General features: G+C 36.8%; 1 protein-coding gene across 1 annotated transcript in view; it reads right to left on the reverse strand.

Annotated features, from left to right (window-relative positions):
* Positions 1–1,029: 1,029 nt before the first annotated feature.
* LOC134749457 (alpha-protein kinase 1) overlaps positions 1,030–25,676 on the reverse strand; it is a 51,208-nt gene continuing 26,561 nt past the window's right edge. The window contains exons 2-3 of the mRNA XM_063684388.1: positions 2,039–5,610; positions 1,030–1,596 (exon numbers count right to left, since the gene is read on the reverse strand). Of these exons, the coding sequence (XP_063540458.1) occupies positions 1,260–1,596; positions 2,039–5,610 (3,909 nt within the window). The 3' untranslated portion in view covers positions 1,030–1,259. The remainder of the gene's footprint in view (positions 1,597–2,038; positions 5,611–25,676) is intronic.

Raw genomic sequence — 25,676 nt, forward strand, 5'->3', positions numbered from 1 at the left:
AATTCTGTTTAAATTTAGGTTTGAAGTCATGTTTGGTATCATTATCAACTAAATCAAACATGTAGACCATCCCAAATATTATTTAAATAGGTTCAGCGGTTATTGATTCCCCATACAAATTTCCACCCCACTTTTCACACCCTTAAAAGATGATTTTGGTTAAAAAAAACTATCCTATGTACTGTCCCGGGACTCAAACCATCTCTATACCAAATTTCAACGAAATCGGTTCGGCGGTTTAAGCGTAAAAAGGAGATTTATAAAAAATCATTTTTTTTAATTTTGTTTTTACTTAGGAATGGTGTCAATGTTGATACCATAAGCCATAAATGAATTCAGCACCCCCGATTTATACGAAAACGATCCCAAACCCGGCCTAGCAGCTTCACTGATGTAGATAATCTAGATAAAAATGAGAGCCCTAAATAAACCTTCAAGAGCGGATATCTCAAAAACTATACAAGATATCGAAAAACGTGACTAAATAAAACTTGTAACAAATTAAATCTCTTTTCATTTTGTGTAAGTGGCCAAGTCGCTCAGACGCGTAGATTCCGAGATATAATCGAAAAACCGAAAAATGGAACCTTCAAACCCCCCTCTCCCCCCCCAGCACCAGGGTTATGGCCGGGGACGTTTGATATGTTCACCTCCTAACTAGTCCAAACAAAGCTACGAAGTCAAAAATTGTGTTCCAAGCATTTCCCTCTATACCTTTTTTTTGGAATTTATTTCCTGGCCTATCCCGGTACAGACAATTATTTGTGTTTTTATAATGAACATTTGTCCCTGAGTTATGGATGTTTTATATGTATTTAAGTACTTAATACAAACATAAATCGATCGTCATTGTCTAGTATCCAAGTTCCCACAACAAAAGTCTTATTGAGCTTAGGTTACAATAAAGAGGCCGATTTACCTAAAGATTGTCACAAAATTATATTTTATATACAATAATACGTTAATTTATAAAGATGTCCGAGCGTTCACCTTATAGTACTCGTACCTATAATAAATAAAAAAGCAAAGTAACAAAATACAAATTTATTTAATTGTTACCACAATAACATCATATAGGTATTGGGATCACTAGGGAAAATCGAGAAAATAAAATGCATTATTTTCAAGTACTTTATATTGTACAACCAGATTATCACTTTCGTAAAAAAATATGGACTAAGTACGTGAAATCACGTAATTTTAATTTAGTAATACTATTCTACACTATTTACAGGGTCGCACGCCTTGCGGCGCGTTTATTATGAATGCCTTCTTAATGATCGCCCGAGTTTTGTTTTACTATATCCCGATGATATTGACACTTGATTGCTGTTTTCTTGGTCTAGGCTGAGGCCAGACAAGTCTACTAGTAATGGCACATTTTCTGATCCTTCAGCGATCTTGTCGTCTGATTCCTTGTCGAAGTTTTCAGGAGTCCCTTCTCCTTCGATTGCGAGTTTTTCAATATCTTTGCTGAGCGAGTTGTTTTCAGCTGCTTCAACAAAGGCGTTTGAAAGTTCACCGCTGAGCTTGTTAACGTTTCCTGACGATATGTCGTACATGAAGATTTCCTTTTCTTCTGGAGCCGTGTCATTCCTGGAAATAAAAAAGTGCATTTAAAGAACGAGAAATAAAAAGTTATTCGAAGAATAAGTTTATGAGGGGAACTTCAAAAATAACTGTTATCTCTTTCGTGTACAGTCGCCATCAGATATATCAGAACGCCCGAGGTGCTCAAAATATCTGAACACGCACTCTAACGCCTTGACAACAGAGGCGTGTTCGGATATTTGTGAGCACCTCGGGCGCTCCGATATATCTGATGGCGACTGTACCTGATCAGATCAGAATAACAAGATGATATAAAATACATGAAAACATGCTTTTAAATCTGCCTATTACCCAAATATTCTCAAGCGCTCTTGCACAAGATAAAGCACAGATAAAGACGCTTCCACTGAAAATCATGTTTTCTTATTTAGATTTTGTACCAAAAATATAGTGCCTAAAATATATTAAAAAAAACATTATATCTTACCCGAGCACAAGTAGAATAACTGACTGGAGATCTGACTCTGTCTTCTTTTCAGTTTCAAGCCATTTCTCGAAGTTCTCCTTCGATGGCCGTTTCAGCAAGTCATACAGGCTGTCACCAGCGACGAACTTAATGCCTTTTAAGCTAGTGCTAGTTGCGCGTTCGGTCCTGGAATGATCACCATTCAAAGCCTCAGTTTCAACAGGGGCTAACACGACAACTGAAGTTACTTTCCTACCCTTCAAGATATCAGGCAGAGGAAATTGGTTACCACTCACTTTCAGTGGCAAGTACCTGTTATACTTCTTATCATTTAGGGCCACAGGCTCTAATTGTGTAGCATCTTCTTTGACATACTCTTTTGCAATATTCTGGCCCTTGTCGCTTTTAGGATCGAAGTGGACTACTTTCATTTCCACAGCTTGTTTTTGTGATGGCGGTGGCGCTACATAGCTTGGCACATTTTCAGACGCAGCAATTTCCTGGTCATCCTGTTCTTCATCATCAATTCTTGATTGAAAGAAATCCCCGTTAGGTTTTACTACTATCGGTCTATTTTCACTAGCGGCAATTTGTTGTCCACCACCAGCGCTGAAAAAGTTGGCTAGCTGATCTGGAGGCAAAGATTCCAAAGGAGTCTCTCCAACCTTGTCATAATCTAATATGCTAATGTCAGCGTTATCTAAGATACCCGATGATAGCAGTTGTTGGCGAAGGTCATCCGGAACTTCGTCGGGAAGTTCTACGGCAGGCTTTTTGTTTTTCTTTTCTTCCTTCTTCGCCTCTGGAGTAGTGCTTATCGAGTTCAATGTCGACGAGACGTACTTTTGAGTGGTTGGTTTAATTTCGACAGTTCTGGAGGTTGATTGGTAATAGGCCGGTGATGGGGTGCTAGAGGAGAACGTAGGTTGCTGTTGCCTGTCATTCGAGAATTGGTACTTAGGTGATGAGCTTTCAAATTGTTGTTGATTGTAGTTGTTACGGGACTGAGTTAGTTGATACTGTTGCTGTGGCTGTTGTTGCTGAGCTTGCAACAATTGAGATTGAAGTCGTTGAATTTCCTCTTGTTGTTTTTTGACGTTTTGAGCTAATTGTAACCTGACTTGTTCTTGTTCAGCGTCATATTGTTGCTGCTGTTGCTGCTCCTGCTCTTGCTGTTGTTGCTGCTGACGTTGGTGCTGTTGTTGCTGTTGCTGATATTGTTGTTGTTGTTGTTGGACACGTTGTTGATCTTGTTGTTGCTGCTGATACTGTTGTTGTTGCTGTCTAATATGTTGCTGTTGATGATGTTCCAACTGCTGTTGTCTTTGTTGTTGTTCTTGATATTGTTGTTCGGCGTTATGACTGGCTGCAGATGTAGGTTGATTAGATCCGCTTAGACTACTGTAGTCAGTTGTAGGTCCTGTTACTGTAATGTGTTGCTCGTATTTGGGTATAGCAGCAACCAATTCCCCTCCGTTTGGAACAAATTGACCAACATTCTGTTGATGTTGACGATTGGCCTGGTCATGGAAACTAGACTGACTACTCAAGAATGGTCTTTCACTTGGACCTTGCGGTTGAGCGAAATGTGGTCTCTCGGAAGGTGATATCTGATGGAATTGGTTTTGTAGCTCTGGTGTCGGAGATGGTTGCGCATGGAAGTTGAATAGCGGAGGGGATGAAGGTTGAGGAAGAAACTGTGTATGAGGGATGGGAGAAGGTCCAGGGAAGGAGTGCTGGTTGCGAATGCTTTGCTGAGTTGGTGATAGAGGAGTAGGTCTAGGCTGAGATTGAGGTCCTTGATGGAAACTGAAAGGAGGCTGCTGTGGTTGATTTTGTACCGAGGAGAACTGATGGAAAGGAGGACGATTGTCTTCAATCTGTGGAGGCGATGGCTTAAGGTTGAAGAAAGGAGATCTGCTGGGAGATGCGCCAAAGGAGGGTTTGCTGTGAGAGTCTAAGAACTGTTGAGGTGGTCTCTGCTGGGGTATTTGTTGGCTGGTCGGAATATGCTGAGGGCGCGACAAGTGTTCTTGGAAGTGGGAAGGCGTAGGGCTTGGGCTGGGTTTTGGAATGAAATTAAAGTTAGGTTGCCTATTTGGCGCCAACTGATCTTTGGACTGGTCGATCTGTTCAGTTGTTATGGTGTGATAATTTTCTTGCAAGTATTTGGGTTCGTCGAAGAATGGCTGAGCTGGACCTTGATGGAATGGTCTCTGTGGCCCTGAATGGAAGGCAGGGGGGCCTCTTGGAGGTCCATTGAAATGCGGCCTAGATGAAAATGATGGATTCTGACGGGAGTGGAATGATGGCGGATTGTTAGACGGCCGAGAGAACGCGGGAGGGAAGGTAGGGCCAACAGGTCCTGGAACACTAGGACCATTACCAAAGTGAGTGATCGGCCCCGGGCCATTATTCGCAAAGAAGGGTCCCGGGCCGCTGTTTGCAAAAGAACCAATCGGACTAGCTGATGGAGAAGGATTTGGGCGTGGAACGAGAGTTTGTGTTCGGAATGGTGAAACAGACGGACCTTGTCGCGGTAGTTGCTGCTCATTGGGAATATTAGGTTGTTGGAATTGAATACGGCTCTGCGCATGTTGGGTAGGACGGTACGTCTGCGGAGTAGGACCTAAATGACTCTGGGGTCTTAAAGCAGATTCATGAAATTGAGGTTTTGGTGTAGCTGAACGCTCTAACGGTGGATGGATTGGCTGTTGTTGAGGATACGCTATAGCCGGTCTTGGGGCAGTTTCTTCGTGATCCTCAGTTTGAGAACTACTTTCACGCCTGTCACTGTAATGGCGGTCTTGACCTTCATTTCCAAAAGTCACTTTTACACTGCTATCACTGTGATATTGTTCAGATTCGGGTTTAATGATAGCTCTTAGTGTTGTAGTTTCACGAGGACCGTAAAATGGTTCAGGAGTCACTGTGACATAGTCTTCATGGTATTCAGTTTCATCTTGGTGGTTCGTAGGGGGAGTGATCGCGGGGACCGGCTTGTCATACACAACCTTGTCTTTAGAATGCGGATCCTTGCTGTATTTTACATAGAATACATGAACCGGTTCCTTCTTCTTTTTCGGAATCTGCTGAGGTGGTGGCGCGGGTAAAGATTCGTTTGACTCTTTAATAATAATTTCAATAATAGGCTCTGGAGCTTCGTAATAGTGGGGATGACCTCCTTGGCTGTACAAGGGCGCTGTCGGGAGCGATCCAAACGGAGGGCCATAACTTTCAGCAGAATGTTCGTGGACATTCAAGATCTTTGGCTGAGCGTAGATTTCATTCTTGTTGACTACAATATCATCCAAGTTATCAAGAGTGGGATCATAAAGAGGGTCCTTTTGGGAATATTGGACTACAGGCTCCATCTGGACGGCATAAGGTGGAAGTTTCCCTGCTCGTGGTACGCCATGAGAAATTCTTCGGCTGCTTGTCAATGAGCGAAAGGAAGCCACTCTCGAGTGAGGAAGTACCAGAGAGTATTGTAGGTTTTGCGGCGTTCGGATGTTATCAAGTTGTCGTTTCGGTTTCGCTTTTGTGGTTGAGTTCTTTGCGTTTGTTAAGCTGAGCACAGCCAGGGCTGTAACCTAAAACAAATAGAAACAAAATATAAATAAAATGAAAACAACAACAGATACTTTTTTTAATTGTGATAAATTATGTTTCTAAGGTATCGATAAAAAGTTGAATATATCGATTTCCGTCTGGCATCAACGCGGAATCGATTACTTTTCCTTTTGCCAAGAATCCGAAGTCGTTAGTGTTGCAATAGTAATAAGATTTAAAAAAAAATGTTGTAGGCGGGAAAAATAGAAATAGACCAAACAGGTAAAATATTATAATCGTTATAACTTCGGTGCAATATGTGCAAATTTTTACAATTTAGGTATTATATTAGTGTTATAAGGTTAAAAACAATTGGTAATTTCCTATTTACGGACTGAAATTACGTGCACAAAACAAAAGTAGTGCAGTAGTATCATCACTATCATCATTCTCATCACGTTGTTATTTTCTCCTTTTAACATTCGGCAGACGAAAGAAACGTACTGTGAAGTTAAATGGCCGTCGCGTCGCCTTGACATTGAGACGGAATCGATTTCACGCCGTCGACTTACGATTCCTAAACTATTGTACTTTTTGCTTTTATTTTCTTCTTTTTAGGGTTCCGTACCTAAAAAGGAAAAAACGGAATCCTTATAGGATCACTCGTGCGTCTGTCTGTCTGTCTGTCCGTCTGTCACAGCCTATTTTCTCCGAAACTACTGGACCAATTAAGTTAAAATTTGGGATACATATGTAAGTTTGTGACCCAAAGACGGACATGTAATGTAAACAAATTAATTTTAAACATGGGGGCTACTTTTGGGGGGTAAATGAGAAAATTTAAAAAATAGTTTTTCAAACTATATCGTGTTACATATCAAATGAAAGAGCTCATTGTGAGAATCTCAATTTTTTTTTATAATTTTAGGATAAATAGTTTAGAAGTTATTCAAGAAAATGGGCAAAAAATGAGCATTCCCCCCCTTTATCTCCGAAACTACTGGGTCTAAAATTTTGAAAAAAATACACAAAATAGATCTTTACCTATAGATCACAGGAAAACCTATTAGAAATGTGCAGTCAAGCTTGAGTCGGACTTAATTATTTAGTTTTTGATCCAACCCCTACGGGTTTGTTAAATACATTTCACGCAATTTTCACATTAAAAATACTTTGTTTAAATTGTGTAATGTACGGAACCCTTGGAAAACCAGTCCTACTCGCACTTGGCCGGTTTTTTCAGTATGAGCAACCGTAATGTTTTTTTGTGTTTAGTTTAGAAAAGGTTTAAGAACCGGTATGAGGATGAGGTAGGTATAATTAAGTAAGTAGGTAAGAGAAGGCTTCATTCATGCTTACGTGAGGAATATAAGTATGTAATGTACTAAAGGAATATAAGTATATATTTTCGATTTACTTAGGTTATGTCAACGATTTCAAGAGCAACATAGCCTGTCTAGTTATAGCTCGCTATACTATTCTTACTACTAGATCTGGTTGCCTGGCAGCTGTTGATCGGTGAAGGCTAAAGCGGCAGGCCAGCATTTTTTTTCGGCCTAGCTCTCAGTCTTTAAATAAACAATGGGTCAATTTCACGGAGACAAATTTATAAGACTGTAAGTGGGTACCTATACCTACTATGTAATACCGTGGTAATAACAGAAATAAACAACATTTTATTAAAATCGACCCGAATCGGAAGACAACCAAACGTAATACTAAACGGCCACCAGAGGTGTTTGGGGAGAAAGTGTAAAAGCACTAAGTATGAGATAATGTTTACGTTGGGAAGGGGCTGGGCCAAGGTACGAGAGTAGCGGATTTTTTATTGGTGGCAAATATAGTTTGGCCAGAGACTGTCTCATTTCATACATAGAGAGAGAATCATACCCAATAGATAGTTTTTAAATTTTTGTTCTTATTTACTTACAAATTTGGTTTGCTAGACTATAACGACCCATGGTTTACGGACTCCTTAGGTACGTGGGCTTTGCTGAGTATTAAAAAAAGGGGATTTACAGCGTGATAGCTTAAATTAAAGACGCATAGCATTTTATTTTTGTAAATAGTTTAGCTAACAAATCTTGAGCATTTTCATATCAATATTTTTTGTAAATTGACAACGTATTACGTACAAACACCGAATGGGATGTTGGTATGGATAGAAGTAAAATAAGTTAATTTCTTCTACCTTTATCTTTACTATTTTTGTCGTCTTATAATAGATACAGAATGGACCAAAAACACGTTATTAAATTGTAAAACGAGACTTTTAAGTTTTAAGATTCTTCTCCGAGACCACAGGGACAACGCTGTCCTCGAAACGTCGGAGGTAAATCTTAAAATTTAAATACGCGGTTAAGTCCCGTTTTACAATTTAATAATTTGTAGAAATCGTGAGTTTATAAATTCGTGTGCAAAAAATACGTTGACAATTTTTTTTAGGAATATTTTCTTAGGTATTTACAGGTTTTTAATAAAATTCTTAAAAATTAAAACTACAATCTTCAGTACAAGTACAGTACTTCAGTACAATCTTCAGTAGTACAGTTAACTAAACCAACTTAACAAATCGTGATATTTTCAAAAATTTTATACACAAACGGTTGTTCAAATTATCAACAATACAATATGCCGCAGTCATGAATCTAGTATAACTGGATCGGGCATGAAGGGTGGGGAGAAATTTCCGAACGGGATAGTCTTATGTATCTGTCAGTAGGAGTAGCAGAGAAAGCGCTGTTATTGTTTGTCCTTGTCACAGTCTCACATTTGTTTTTATTCCCCACCGTAAATTTAGTATGGTTTATGGTGCTCTACAAATCTACTCGACTAATCATATTGTCGCATTGCGTATGTTCTGTCCCTCACGGGCGCACGCGTATCGCTCATCTATGTAATGCTAGGTCTATGACCGCAGTAATTTTTTTTGTCAACGTATTTTATGGTAGCTTTAAACAGTATTTCTCATACTCCGATTTAATAAAAACCGCTACCGCCTTAATCTTAGACTGCCTCTCAAGGAAATTTCATGGAACCTGTCGGCCGGCATTCCAATAAGAAAAAAAGTTGACTGAATTCGGCGCGCGCGCCGGTAGCCCGTCTTCGGGCACGTTACAATAGCAACCATGGCGACGTTATAGAAATCATTGACTATTCATCCTGGTAATGGAGGCTAATGTTTTAGGCATAGTTATTTTGGTAGACTAACTCTCACAGACTTTGCAGAGACAAATTGTGAATCATTAGGATAGGTGGTTGGCAGTTCTCATCTGTGCTTTTCTTCAGAAACCTTCTGCCTCGTACAGCTAAACTGAGGAATTAACTGTCTGTCTGTGATACGACCTTCAAGATAAGAGCGTACTCCCATCTTAAAGGCCTGCAACGAACTTGCAACCGTTTGCCTTCTATATCATAAAAAAAAAAAAACTCTGCATCTAGTGATAGGCTACGAGACTCATTGAGAGCAGTGTAGCAGCCAAGGTTGATTACTCTTTAGCACCACCCGGGAGACACGTGCAAGGCAACACAGGGTAATCTTCTTGCGGACGCGAGTAATCTTCGTCTCCCGGAGTCTCCTGCATGTCACTGTGGTGCCGACGAACAGAGTATGCGACATATTTTCCAAGAGTGCCCATCTACTCGATATACTGGAGGCCCCCCGGAAGACCTGATAAAACTGAACGACGAAGCTATCAAGTGGATTAATTCTCTGGAGTTAGATTTATGATTTCTCTGTATCTGTATATATTAACATAATGCCATACGATTAAATAAAAAATCATAAAAAAAGGATTCACACACTGTGCTTGCCAAGTCGATGTAAAGTTGGTGAGAATTTTCTCTGATATACAAGCACATTCTTACTCTGCGGAAACAAGAATGTGCCAAATTGCCAATACAAAAATACACTATAACATATACCATACGAATAAGCTAGGAATCCCAAGCTTGTCGCAAAAAAATCAATAAAAACGAAATTTGTAAGAACTACTTGGGTAGCAAAAGTTTGTAAATTGTTCATATTTACTAACTAAACTAAAACTAGAAGCGCCGAAATTGTACTATTAAAAAGCCACATGACATGACAATTGAACCCTAGCCATATATAAGCCAACAAAAGAAAAATGTATCCAAAAAATCTAAACCCACACACCAAACTCTTGACCATTGTCCAAAATCAAACAGTAGGTGTATTGATCCAACCGGAACTAACGTGGGCCAATAGATCGATGTTATAGATAGGTGGCATTGTCTCGAAAGTATTGAATCGATCATCGATCATAAAATGATTTTATAAAGGATTATCAGCGTTTTTTCCTGAGACCGCTAATGAAAACGAATTTTGTATCGTCGGTCAGAGACTGGTATCTGCTTAGTGCTTACCCTAATCTTGTGTTTGACACCATGTAAAATAAATCGAAACGAAATTTGATCGATACATCAGACGAATTTCAACTTGTTTTCGCAATAGTAACCTTACACCTCTTACCGAATTGAGAAGTAAAAGTAGCCACTTAGCATTGGGGCTGGTTTGAGGCTATTTAACGTACCATTCTTATAACGTAGTACAATGTTACTTAGGCCTACAATCGCGATTGTTTCAATCTAATTTCAATTCTCAATTTTTCAGAAGGGTCTCAGTGCGTCGTGCTTGTATAGGTAATCCTCCTTCCTTCCAAACTTGGAAATTGCGTTAGCGGAAGCGAGTCCGAGTATTATTAGGTCTATTGGAATAAAGTATATTTTGACTTTGACTTTGACTTATTTCATTATCATTTGTATGTACGTATTTTGTCACGAGGAACTCGATTGTCATTTTTAGTTCCACCATGAACTTCACATAGCTCGTACAATTTATCGGCATATACAAAACTAATGATTATAAAAACTATAATAGCATGTATGCTATACAATGCAATAAACTTCAAGTTCCCTGGCTTCATTGAGCAAAAAGCAGCATTTCACTCTTATTACACTTTGCATACAATAGCAGTATTAGCAGTACAATGACAAATAGAAATGGAAACGAACGGCCTACTCGCACTTATGATTTCGATTATAGGTACAAGTACCAAAATGAGTATTGAGCATTTATAATTTTAGATTCGGAAACATGTCATTGCCGTAAAGCCTGATCCAGCGAAGCCGCGAACGCGAGTGTGGAGTCGATTTCGCTGATTAGCGAACTAGACTCCACACTCGCGTTCGCGGCTTCGCGCCGTGATTCGCACACGAGTGTGGAGGGGGCTTTAGGTCAAAGAGAAAGAGTATTAACTAAGACAAAAGTGAGTAATAAAATACTCGTAGATACTTACGTAAGTGGACTGAGCTTTTAATTGTAAAATGTCTAGTTGAAGGCTTTATGTTAATTAGTTAAATTTATACAAAAAAAAAATACAAAACTGAGCACATTCACGTTCAAATTATAAAAACGGAACCTCATTCATTTATTATTCTAATAAGTAGTAAATTAACTTTTTGAAAACTTTCGTCTGAATTATTAAACTTTGTATAACTATATAATTGCTAAACGGCATTTCCGTCAAAAAATGATGGCCGGTAACTCGGTGTACAATAACATACCTTACCTGTCATATTTCATTAAAAACTCAACGGAAACTTTCCACTGTCAGCCATTTTTATGGTTCCGTACCTCAAAAGAACGCGTGGAGGTATCGAGTTGAAATTAAAAACCATATAATCAGGTCTACAGCCCCTTGATGCTCTAAAAAAATCAAACATCCGTTAATGTGAATAAAAAAGATACGACCGTTTATGCGGCAAAAAACGTACATATATTTCGACAATCTCAAGGGAATCAAAATTATAGGGTCCCGTTGACTTAGAACTATGAAATTTAGCAAGTAATATCTTCTTACACTACAAGTACAGGAAAAGATCTGAAAAACATAAATTTGTGAAAAAGGTAAATTTGTACGGAACCCTCGGTGGGTGAGTCCGACTCGCACTTGGCCGGTTTTTTTGTATTTTAATCTCTTATCTACATTCAGCCTTCTATTGACCCGTCTTCCTCCCAGATTGTGACAAAAACAGCGAACCGTAACAATAAACATTATATCAGCCTCATCGTGAGAAGTAAAAAACCACAATAGCGTCTGTTACCTCACATTCGTTTGGCACTTTTATTTTCACGTCTACGCCTTCTTTTATTAGTAGATAACGTTTAAATTGGCTTAGATTGAAGATGACATGCGATAATTTCGCCAAACTAGCGGATGTTATGCAAAGCGGATAAGATGCGACTAATTTTGGATGATACATGTGTGTTAGCGGATTGTAATGAATTCGATTGATATTGTTTTAAATGATTTTAAACAGTGTTGTGGAAATACAAATTGGTAATTATGTGAAATTATGCATGAGTACGAGCCTAATAATTTTAAGTTTACCTACTTTGATGGATCTATATTGCGTTAACTTGTCTTCCAAAGAGTGTAAACTAATTACATTTAGGCAAATCAATCGTGTTTTTATAGGTAATTATGAAATTTGTAGCCGATTAGGTATATACGCAATACCCATAGTATCATTTATAATTTAGGATTCGTAAAATGAAATTGTAACAAGTTAGAGCGCTTGTTATTAAATATGTAGGACCTTTTTGAGCGTCTTGCATTCTATAGGTAGGTCACGTTACCGGACGCACCCTACACTAAACACTACACTACACTACACTAGTACTAAATGTAACTTTTAAATATGTAAGTTATTTTTAATTGTTATTCAATTTTAATAATATGTACTTCTATGGATATATAATCCGAAATAAAAGCTTTTTAATTTTTTTTTTTAATTTTTAAGAAGGCCTCCAACAAGGTAGAGCGACGGTCTGAAAATAGTTCCAGGGAAATTTTGCACGAAATCAGCGCCGGACGAGTTGCGGAGATCCTAGGAGGAATCCGATGTCCGGTGATTGACGTCTTCCCTCTAATATTAGATTTTTTTCGCTGACCATAATTTCAAAAATTCGCGATTTGGCGGGGATGAGCATCATATAGTATCTGGGAACTCTTAGAGCGTTTTCACATTGTCCGATCGGATGTCGGAAGGAAGTGCCATATGGCATCAAGTCCGCCTTTTTTGTGGTATTTATTGTTTTTTTATTAATAATGATTTATTAAATGCATATATAAATACAGAGAAACTTACATCTTACTTTCTTCCGACATCCGATCGGATCGGACAATGTGAAAAAGCTCTAATTTGTTATTTGAGGTTAAAAAATCATTTACACAGCTAAGAAAAAGAGAATAATACAAACATCCTCAGTGATATGTATGTTTGTTTTACAAAGTGGTTGACAGATTGCTCGCACTCGAAGTACGAACAATCGGAACAATACTAATCGTAGGATGGTAAAAGTGGGCGGGAGCTATTGTTGATGTTTGTTTGTTGTTGGATGTGTATCGTGGTGTAAATACGATTAGTTTAAACGAGGTAAGTTATGACTAACTTAAACTCTTGTTTGTGTATGATAAGGATACTGACTGAATTTTTAGTTACCTATTTGCATTTTTTTTCGAAACGATTTTTTCTGTTCTTAAGGTCATGTTAGGAATACTTCTGCACTCGAAAAAATAAAATATAAACGGAGTAATAGAAATTTTTTTTCAAAGTGGTAAAACAAATATGTAGGTCACGTGACAATCGCTGTTTCTGACTTTGAAGAGGAGGCGGTTTTTTTACAAAAAAAAAACAACGTAGCTGAAACTTTTCCTATTTTATTGATTTACCAAGTCAACCGCGCTTCCCGTGTCACCAAGTATTTTGCTCTATTATGCTTGTTTCTACAGTTCCCACTTGTTAGGTTATATAGTGACCAAAGAGTATAAAGATAGTTTACAACACACTAATACCATGTCACGCAAGAGCCGTGGGAGATGAAACTTAAACGGCTGTTCGCTAATCGCTGGGCTTGTTTACATTGTAGGCTTTGTTGCAACGGGGAAGTTTAAGTGTTATGACACTTATGACAAGCAAATAAGGAGGTGCGCATGTATATCTCTACCCTTTTTTTTATAGAGGGAGAATGCGTTACGCATACCACCCAGGCACGGGGATAGGCCTGGGATGGTTATGTGGGACTCCTACCCAGGTAGCAAAGTGACGTTAGCGATGTCATAATGACGTTATAATGTGGTAATTATGGCGTCATAATGACGTCGCTGACCTCATAATGACGTATAAATGCTGTTAGGGTAATGAGACCCATGGTTTACCCACTAAACCCCCTCTTTGCCGCGTCAGGGCTATATGGCGAGGCCACAGGAACGCCGAAGTACTCTTCCGCAACCTCGCCAGCGGCTGTCCGAACTCCGGACCCGACTCCATGTATATCTTTACCCTAAACTAACCAAACTATAGTAGTTTTTTTTTTAAAGTTTGATTTAAATATTAATTCAAATTAGGCCAAACAAATTCTCTGCATTTAAATTGAACGGCCTTCTAGCCTAGGCATTTGTGACCCTGCTTACGGAGGAGGAGGTCCAGGGTTCGAATCCTGGTATAAAAGGGCATTTGTGTGTTTTGCACGCTAGACACTATCAGTACAAAAATAATGTCACGAATAATATTTTTTTCGTTTCATTACATTTTCCTATAATTCTAATATACTATGAAAACGGATTATATCGCGTAATTCGCGTATATTGGATTTATAATACATCCCGACGTTTCGAACCCTTTACAGCCTTTACTGATTACCCTTTACAGAGTTCCAATTGATGTTCCTTACTCGCATATATATTTTAACAATATTCTTAAATTAGGAAGAAAAAAATGATTTGCCTTTAGATTACCTACGTCAGTTTATAAAATGACTTCAGATGATCATCTTTACTGCCCACTACACAATACACCCGTCAACAGTACAATTATATCTTACCACGGTCATCATGTCATCAAAATGACGCAACGTGACCACAGCTCTCAAGGAACCAAATTGTACACAAAACGCGTGAGGTCTCATCACGTTTTGTATTGGACCGAATCGTATCGTAATGCAACTCAGCGCAACATATTCTTAAATTGAATTTCCTGCCTAGATTACTTGGGATGTGTGGATATTTTGATAGGCTTTCGGTTGATTGACAGCTCCATATTGGAGGCGTACCAACATAAATCAATTATATTTTCATTACATTGGAACGCGGGATTCTATCGAGTAGTTTCAGTTGTTTTATAATAGCTATTCATAGTCATGGTCATAGTTTTTTATTTGCTAGAATTATGGTACATTGTAGATGGTGGAATATATTGTCATGCAAAACTTTTACACTATACATACATCTAGAAACATTATAATACAGATAGCACATGAAAATGTCAACTAAAAACATATTAACACTAACATATTTATATAAGTATATAATAGAATAGAATAGCATAGAAAAATATTTATTTATTAGAAATTTATACATTAATCACAATTATAGTAAAGTTATTATTCACTATTACACCAAATAGGTTGCCGCTCAGCATAAGCCGCGTCTATTAGACACGACACTTTATCAGGGCACCCAAAATTAAAAATTTAAAACTAACACAGAAACAAAAAATAAAACTTAAAACTAAACTAGACATTGGACAAAATACAAATAGAACATGTATGAAAAGATTTTTTTTAAAGAGTCAGACACAGAGAGAGAGAGAGTATTTATTCCGTTATTATTAAATTTGACTTCTTGGTGTTATTAAGTATTCAATTTGAGTTCATATTGTTATTAAGTATTAAATTTGAGTTCATGGTGTTATTAAGTACTAGCTTCTGCTCGCAACTGCGTCTGCGTGGAATGATGATGATTGATAAAACTATCCTATGTATATCCTATGTATCCTTCCTCGGGCCTCAAATTATCTTCATACACAATTTCTTCTAAATCGGTTTAGTGCACTACTATCACATTTAAAACGTTAGTTAGGGATAATACCTAGAGGTAAACGCACACTGATGGTGTTTATACATTTGAAATATTTTTCCCAGATAGATCTGACTGACAATACATGTTCCATATAGGTAATATAGCTATATAAATAAGTTCAGCAATTCATCGCTACATTACGACTATTACGAGTCAGCCTCGGGCGTTGCTAAAACGCCGTTGATGTCCAAATTACTGACAGACCACTCTCGTTTTCAACATATAACGATACGTGCCACAGATATCAAATATATGGACGTAAATGTATATAATGCTGTTTTAATTTTTTTTATTTTTATTTAGGAGATTATATTGAAGCTTCGAATGTTACGACTTTAGAGTAAATAGTTTCGTGCTGGGAAATACATATTTATGTAATTAAATATTTTCGTTAATTAATTCATTGCTATTGATTATTACCAATCAATACCTACCTATTTGGTGTTTGACGATCCTTTTGTGAATTCTTATTATTAAGTTTGACATATCTATAATAATTCAATGTTTTTAAGAATAATAATAACTGCATCAATAAATTGCTCGGATATTTAGATTAAGGTAATATTTAAAACTTGACAATTTAAAAGTGGCCGTTGCTAGGCCTATTTGAATAAAGAATATATTGAATTGAATTGAATTGAATACCTACTTTTTGGCTAATACCTAAAACCCCGATGTGTATGATGGTGATTATGTAGGTACACAATGTACATGATGCATGATTGCAGAGTTTGATTGTCATATCGTTAGTACCCAAATGTATAATTGCATTGCGACGTGATCTACTAAGATACATGTCTAGACATGGGCCTAAACCCACTTGACGTTATATCATCCATCATTAGCCGTTACGAGAAAAAAAAAACAATAACACCAAAACCTGCACCTAAAATAGCTTCTAGTCTAGCTCATCGTTATGAAACAAGGTCAGTTTCGTTAACGTAATAGTAACAAGATAAAATAAAGTGATATGCAATAGTGCATTCACTTTTTGACGATTTGGGTTACATATTGACATAGCAATTTGTTAGCTTGGTACATGTATTGCTTGTTCTTGTTCTTGTTAATGAACTGGAGTGGAAAGACGGTGCAATGGTGTTGTATTATAATGGCCGCGGTAGTGGTAAATAAATTTCAACTTAATTTCGTTAATTGTGTAGAGACTAAATACGATAAATGATCATTATTATTAATGAAAACAAATGATTGAATATCATATAACAATGGGAAGCGTAAAACTGGTATTAAGACAACGAATTTTGTTATAATATATTTCAGATATAACAATGATAAAATAGAGTTCCTACATTTTACGTTACCTTCGAGTATTAAAATAATGTTCAAGATTTCATCTATGAATTCATAATACTAATTTTAAACGCTATCGTCACTCACAAGCGCTTTATTACCAAATTTTCACTAATTTCACAATATGAAATTTCCGTTTACGAATTACCATTATCTTTTCATATGTTACCAACTATATAGCAAGTGCTATTAAGATAGCTTCTTCAAAGGATGACCGTTATCGACCATCTAACCGTCAAGACCTCTTTTTATGGGAAACAAAATGATATGAGTTACGTAACATGAAATTGCGCAGAACGACCTGAGATGGATCCCACTGTGAGGGCGATTCAGATTAAATAATTTGTTTAGGTTTTGATCTTATTTTGACGACCTTGAGTCATGTCATCAGTGCTAGTAAGATGTCTTATAAAATGAAACCATACCGGTTAGCAGAAGCTTCGTTTTCGCGCTCGATTCCATAGTCCATACTTGAAGTCGCGCTAGATGTATGGAGTCGCGCGCGAGAACGCAACTCATGTTAGCAGGTTTGTACGGATATAATGGTACTATTTGTCTACGTGACAACGTGCTAATGACAGTGTACGTGTCTTTCAATCACGTCGCGTTAAAATGACGTTTATTTGTGGTATTTTCTATAAAAAGGGACCTTATTGTCGATAGCGCTTACGCCATTATTAATGATGCTCTGATATAATTACAATGCCGCGCGACGCTGTGCGGCATAAGCGCCATCGACAATAAGGTCCCTTTTTATAGAAAATGCCCCATTTTATCACGCGGATAAAGCCCTGCATAACACGTCTGCTGATTGCATTTCGTGTGCACCAATCAGCGTTAGCGGCTCACGCTGACTCAAGGTCGCATCAAAACTATTTGAAATCCATATCAAATCGATACAACTGAATCGGGATCATGTTACTGTTACATTCGTTCTCTGAAGAATGCGTCAATTACATTTGGTTCACAGAGGTTAGATAACTTTGATTGTTTTTTTAGCCGCGGATCTGAGATCGGAGATAACAGGTCAAAGTAGGACGCTTAAAAAAGGAGATTAAGATTCAGATTAAATTTTAGAGGCACACGGACGCCGCCGTACAATGGAAGTGGCGCTCTCGTTTTAAAACAACTTGCTGAAATTACATGAAAGTTTGACATGGACATTCAAGTGACATATTATCTTTGTCTGGTGCTAGTTGTAGGTGCTAGGAATTGTAATACAAAGAAAATAGCGCGCGTAAACGTTTTACATACAAAATTTCTACACACTCTATTTTATGTGTATTACTTTTTCTAGCAACGAAAACTAGTATCTACCAGACGTAAATATGTATTGGCGAGAGGTCGCACAGGATCGAAAAAAGTGGCGCTGTCTTGTGTCGGAGGCCAAGTCTCAATTTTGGGTCGCTGAGCCAACGGAGTAAGTAAAGTGAGTAGGTATGTTACTTGAATGTCCATGCCAAGTTTCATGCCGTTTCAGCATGTCGTTTTAAAATGAGAGCTTTATTTCGATTGTATCATATGGGAGTGGCTTTATGGCGGTGGGTTCGTAAAATTCTTAAGAACATAAACTAAAATGCGTATGCCGTTAAGGGCCCTCCACACTCATGCGCGAATCGCGGCGCGAAGCCGCGAACGCGAGTGTGGAGCCTGGTTAGCGAACTAGGCTCCACACTCGCGTTCGCGGCTTCGCGCCGTGATTCGCGCATGAATGTGGAGGGTCCTTAAGAAATAAGTATAATAACCTTAACAGATTTTTAAATATGAATTCTACACTAGATAATATCTCAAGACTTCTTAAATAATCAATAAGGTTCGAAATGGCAAAATTAAATTTTTAAAAGTTTTTTATTCCTTTCGATTATACCTACCAAATATATTTACTTAAGTACTCTTTGGTTTTCAATTTTGTCTAAGATAGAAAGTAACGTTGTATTATCCACAGAGTTATATGATTAACGTGACTACCATAACCGCTGCAACAAATCAATCAAATTCTGATGACCCCGGTGACCGTAGGATATAAAATATTTAACGGCTTCTTTAAACAATACCTACCACAAAAAGGCAATCTACGAATCTATGCTTTCAAGGGATAGTATCAAACGATTATAAAACGATAAACATAAAATTCCATAACGCCATCGACTTCGCTGATCGAAAGTCGATTAAATTAGTTCCACCGTCATTAGACACTTCACCAACATAACTTTGCACTTAGCTAAATTTGAAGCGAATACAATAACTTGGCAACTTTTGATGTGGTGATTGAATTGGTAAGTTGGTTTTAAACAATCGGATTCAATACTCTCACTGGCAACAATTATATTGTCATACATCCATCAACATCATTGTAATGGGTTATCTTTAATATGTAATCGGATGTGAAGATATGAAATTAAACACTTAATTTGGACGCTTTTATGTTATTAATTATGCCGGCTTTTGTTAATTTTGATTAATTGTCAGTCATTTGTGTTTTTGAGTTTTAATTGTAAGTAGTGTAAGTTTGTTTAACATAATTGCGTGTATTTAAAGTTAGACACTTATTTAATAGTCTTTTGTTATGCTAGGTTGAAAAGTTTGGCGCCAGTGGGTGAGTTTATTAAAAGACGAGAAACAAACAATCTTGAATTGAAGACGAACCTTTGTAAAGGGTTTTAAGGCATAAATTCTTAATGCGAATCTCACAGGTAATTCTAATTTTATTTAACTACCTATCAGTGGCCATATCTAATCTTTAAATGTAGGGTAATTCATATGATGATTAGATAATTTTAATAAACATAAATTATGTATTTAAATGATGTCTTGAATTAATTTTAATACCTAATAAGGCATTCACAACATCGGAAAATGTATCACATGGTGATTACGTAATATGGCTGCATTTTATGACGTAACTTAGGATTAATGATAATTTTTTATTAGCCGGATTGCAAAGACATTAAAGAAATTACCAATAGTTAAGATGTTATTACTCACCAAAGAACTAATAATAAATGACGGGAGCTTACATAAGCTTCAATAACCTAAAATTGCCAATAAAAGTAATAGAAATCTTTGATGCCGCACGAGTAACTATTTATTTTTAATCCAAAACTATAGTTTCTCATAATCGTACATATTAATGACCACATATTTTGAGCTTACATAAGTTTGTGACTTCGTAACTACGGGAGCTCTAACTATAGTGGGGTTACAGGGGAACAAAAGGCTAACTTTCGTTTATACTTCGTATAAGGGAACGTAATCTAACTTTCAGGCATAATAACACTCTTGTTTTATACCTAGACACTGCAACTGTATTTCTAGCGCTGAAAAGGCTATTTTTGAATGGCAGTGATTTCATAGTACTCAAGGTATAGGTCTATTTAAGTGATTAGAAACTGTATTGTATTTTATGATGCTTCCAAGTTGCACAGTTTATCTTCTATCACGAGCTATATGTTTTAACTGTTGTTTAGTCTTATTAGTTATGAATTAGCTATCTAGACATAAGTTAGCACACTGAGGGCTAGATAATTAATGGCTCTAGAGCTTAAAGGAAAAAAATACATTAAAATTGACATCAATAAAAAAGTAGGTAGGTATAATTTGTAAGGAAATATAAGGAATATGATATTTTGTGTACAAATTTTTATAAAAAAGTTGTTTTAGTAACTAACTATAAAAAGCCTTCACAATTTAGCTTAGTTGCAAACTCTTGACAAAATATATAATAAATGAAATAAATAGGTAACTACTCAAAGTATTTTTAAGCATGTTGCAGAGTACCAATCAAGTTGAATACCCAGTACTACTATAAATATGAAGGATATATATATAACAAATTATAGCAATACATTAACTAACATAGGAAACTGACTCGCCGCTGTCTCTCGCTTACCCCATATTAATCACTATCACTATAAATCTCCGTGACTACCTATATCCACCATTACCACGGTAAGAGTTGTAAGCGGTAAACTATGGTATATTATTAAATGATGGTACGCACGCTGTCATAAGGGCCGGAAGGATCGTGCGGGGACATAATGTCTCTTGTAATTGGATGACCAGTGTTGGCAGTGTTATACCTATAATATGTAAGTACGAGCACATACTCGTAATGATACTGATAGTGTAGGGAAAGTATTAGTAGGTAATCATACCGCGATACTCCCTCGACTTGCTGATGTTATAGCCAAACACCGGTTCCTGAGTAGGGAATATTCCTTTAAAGGGGAAAACTTCGATTTTATATGGGAACATGAGCACCCTAAAAAATATTTATAAAATCATGTCAGTGTTAAATTTTTCGTAATTTTTGATACTCCTATGCAAAAATTAAGTCATAATGTAATTGAATACCTAACCTAAATTAAGGGATAAGAGGACCTTATTTGAAAAGATAATAAATGACCCAAGAAATAAATAGGTAACAACAATATTTAAGGTATCGTGTATTACGAACAACATTCCCTTACAGATTTTAAACAGTAAGTTGAAAGCTCTCACAATAATAATTATACGATCAACATAAATCTTTCTCGAAACGGGACTCTCTGAAATATGAGGGATTTTTAAATGATTTCGGGATTACCCAATTCCTGAAATTAACCGAATACACCTTACCTGTAAAGACTACAATTTTGCGTTATTTCCTCCTTAATTCTATATTATTCGTTAACATGATGTTCGAATTTGGTACACATTTATGCAAATGCTCTGCAAGTAAAACCGTTCTATTGTCTGAAGTAGGTAGAAGTAAAAGGTATTATTACGCCCACAGAAGTCTTGGTACGTTGGATTATGCAATTTCTCTATTGCAGTTGCAGGATGGTGTGAATTTATTTGCACATCTGAGTTGCAAGACGAGAAATAAAATTTCTGATGCGCTAGTACCTAGAGGTTATGATGTGAGTAGTCCGGTAATGACCCGAATAGTGGTTTTGGCGGAATATCGAATATTCAGCCCTTCTTTCGGCCGAAGCGCCGAATTCGGCATAACATGCGAACATTTTGAGTCACGTTAACTATGAAAACTGTTCGCCAACAAAGCACAACGTTTGCTAAGGTTTAACTTTTGTTTCTTAGAAGCAGGGAATGAAGTTGGAGTCAATCAAATCAGAACCATGATAGTAATAAAATTATTTGTAATCAACAAATCCTCAAAAATAGGGTCTTCGTATTTAACAACTTTCCAAGAAAACATGTTAAAATAAAACTATGAAAACGGATTATATCGCGTATATTAAATTTATAATACATCCCGACGTTTCGAACCATTTACAGCGTTCGTGGCCAAGAGTCGGTAACTATCGCGGTAACCGAAGACAATATTAAAACATGTTAAAATTAAATATAGTGGTTTGCGGTTATTTATATTGTGTATTTTTCTTTTTAGTTTAGGAAGGTGCAACAGATATTCGGTATTCGGCCGAATATTCCGCAAAATGGCCGATTAGGTTGAATACCGAATAGCCGAATATTCGTGGCATCTAGTAATTAGCGACTAAGAACCCCTAATGTAAATTTCATTCAATAGCGTGACGAGCGTTCGCGTTTGCGTTATGTCTATTTTTGTATGGGATTTTGAACAGCGCGCCAAGCGGAACGTTTTGTAAACTCAAAATCCCATACTAAATGACACTTAACGCAAACACGTATGTCACGTTGTCACGTCAGGCTATCGAATACACTAGGGTACAGATATCCCGCTCTATAATCCGGCAGTTAACACAGCCGAACGCCGGATTACAGAGCGGCTCTGCATTTGATATGTATCATTATTTTCTATATAAAGAATTTATTTCCCATACATAAAAATCCAATAATCCGGCAGTTTCAATAATCCAACATAGGGGGACAAGTTCCGGTGCCGGATTACCGAGTGCCTACTGTATATGTAAGTATAAAATATTTTAGCTTTTAGGGTTCATCCATTAATTACGTCACACGAATTTCGAAGTTTTCTGACCCCTCCCCCCTTGTCACACTTGGTCACATTTCGCAAACCCCTCCCCCCCTGGTGTGACGTCACATATTTTCAATGAGATCGGTAATTTTATAACCCAAAACAGATAAGGAAAGAAAATTAAACATTCAAAACGATTATCGTTCAAAAAACTTGTTATTTAACTATACAGCGAATAAAATAATTTGTACCTCCCCTCTCCCCCTTGTCAATTCGGAGCATTGTGCTTTTTCCTGACCTCTATTAACATTATATGCTTACATTTATTGTATGCATCTTTAAATTAGTTTAATTTGAATTTTATTGCATTACGACATTTGGCCCTTTGCAAAACCTCAATAACATTTGAATACTAGTTCAAAAAGCCATGACCGAAGCAGTCATTAAGAGATCACAGCACTTTGTAACACGTATTGTGTCATAATCCATCAGGCACACTTAATCATAAGTATCTGCATACTAATTTTGGATCATATGTTAAGAGAATAAGGTTACAAATGGAATGTACGGTAAACTTGATTGCAGAAAATGCGATGCTCATTTCATGAAATAAAATAAAGCGCGATTTCATAGTCCACTTTGCATATTCACCGGTTGTGTATTTTAAAATTTTTTTTGGCTTTATTATAAAGCTTATAGTTGATTGAGTGTTGAAATAGACATACGGTAAACATTAAATCACATTTACAACCCGACCCGACCCGACAGATCTGATTGTAAATGTGATTTAGGTAATGTGTTCAAAGCGTGAAAAAGTTTTAAATGTTATATAGGGTAGTATAAGATAATATATGCTAAGCGCGGTAGTGAAGTATGCCCGAATTTAATCTGTTGTGTGACATACTAACATTAATATCGCGCGAGTGACTAAAACAAGTGAGTCTAAAGCGTGAAATTATTTAATGTTAGTGAACTATGCATTGAGAGCTACAAGGGCTTTATTTTAATTTTCAGTGTGATTCTAGTCCTTAAATAACACATCGAAAAATGAAGGTTTGCATTTGCAAGACAGAAACGAACAATTTATGACCAAACCGCTAATGAATCATTTGTGCGGAAAAAAATCCTTGAAATTTTGCGTTTTAATGGAAAATAAAATTAATGGTTTTTGTGAATTATCATCTAATAGTTTTTGTTTTGTTTTATTTTTGAAGATGCGTGTTTAGAAGGTATTTGTTTTTTTTCTAAAATATAGTTTCGACTGTTGGTACTATTCTGTTTTAAGAAACTGATTAAGCTATAAAAAACTAAAGCCTATTTTCGATGATCGCGAAAGGCCCTCACAGCTCAATATCAGTATTGATTAAATGAATAAAAATTATGATATAAAAACTTGTAATGTGTAAGGAGACTACAATGCTATATTTTACCTCAAACTCACGATTCGGTAAAACACGTTCTGGTAAAAATAGTTTTCATGTAGTTCTTTTTTTTGATAGCAATTTAGTAGAGTCCTTCTTGCTTGTCCCATTATTTCAGTATTATTTCAGCATTAGTATTATTCAGTATTTAATTTTTATTTACGGAATCGCGAATAGCCGAATCTTTAACCTTTTGTTTGGTACCGTATTTCATCTCGCGAGTCTGACGCCGATTGACGATGACAGGTCATTTTTATATGGAGTAACAGCCACATAAAATGTTCATCTTAGACATTTATTACAAGTTAAGCGCATTGATTTGTCGATAAAAAAAATTCATTAATTTCTTAAATTAAGCCCTTACAGAAACTGTCATACGTACCATCATTTGTCACGGGATGTACAATCAAATGATAACACCTTCTGAGTCAAGTCACAGTATATCTGTAATCGGCGCGAATCGTCCGGACCAAGTTATCCGGCTGACACTTTCACCGCGCACAATGCTCGCGTTTGTGCGCGCGCGCATCGCTTCCGTCAGACCGGCTGTGAGGGTCTACCGTGAACATCGAAATTTATCACCGCAATATAGACATTCTTGCCTTTTCGGGTAATAAAGAGGGAGAAAGACGTATGATTGATTGATGAGACGAATGACGAGAGATTTTTGGTCATAGCTCGAATGGCATGCAGTTATGTTATTCCGACTCTAAAACATTAATTTACGCCAAAAAACAATTCACATGCTGCTAGTAACTTTAGTAAGTGATATCCATATCCATATAATATGTATATTGTTCTCAACGACTTACTTTTACGAACGTTTATCAACTGACCACTTTTTCTTGATTCGCCACAGTTGCAAAACATCAAAATGTACACCACTGATACATTCACACACGTTTTCACCAAGTTCAAGTTTCATGTCGCTATTTTTCTCAAGCTTGTACGACATGAAGTTACGTTATATAACGTAACGTAAGCGACATAACCATTCTAAATCAGTTCAATGAGTCACGCTCTGAAAATTATACGTTTAAACTTGAACTGAAAAATAGAGAAATTAGTAAGCTTAGAGTACATTATCAATAATTATGTTTATTGATTAAAACCCATTAATAATAAGGTTCAAGCGAGCTCTACAAAACTTATACTTAATAAGATTTGACTGATTTGAGCTTAATAAGTAGGTATTTAAGTTTAAGGCGAGTTTTACCAAACCTCCCATAGGTACAAAACTTATCCTTACTAATACTAATGTATTATATATGATGTAGTAACTCTGTCTATCTGTCTGTCTGTTACCTCTTCACGCTTAAACCTCTGAATAGATTCTTTTAGATAAAATTTGTTAAAGATGAGGCCCGGGGAAGAATATAGAATAGTTTTTATCAATCAACATCATAAATCCACGCAGACGAAGTTACGGGTAGAAGCTAATTAATAAGTTAGGAAAGCCATGTGTGGATAAGCACTTATACCTCTATGACTTAAGTTAGCAGAGTTCCTAGTTGAGACTATTTCTAGCATTTCTA

Source organism: Cydia strobilella, chromosome 18 (assembly GCF_947568885.1).
Source record: "Cydia strobilella chromosome 18, ilCydStro3.1, whole genome shotgun sequence".
Lineage (NCBI taxonomy): Eukaryota > Metazoa > Arthropoda > Insecta > Lepidoptera > Tortricidae > Cydia > Cydia strobilella.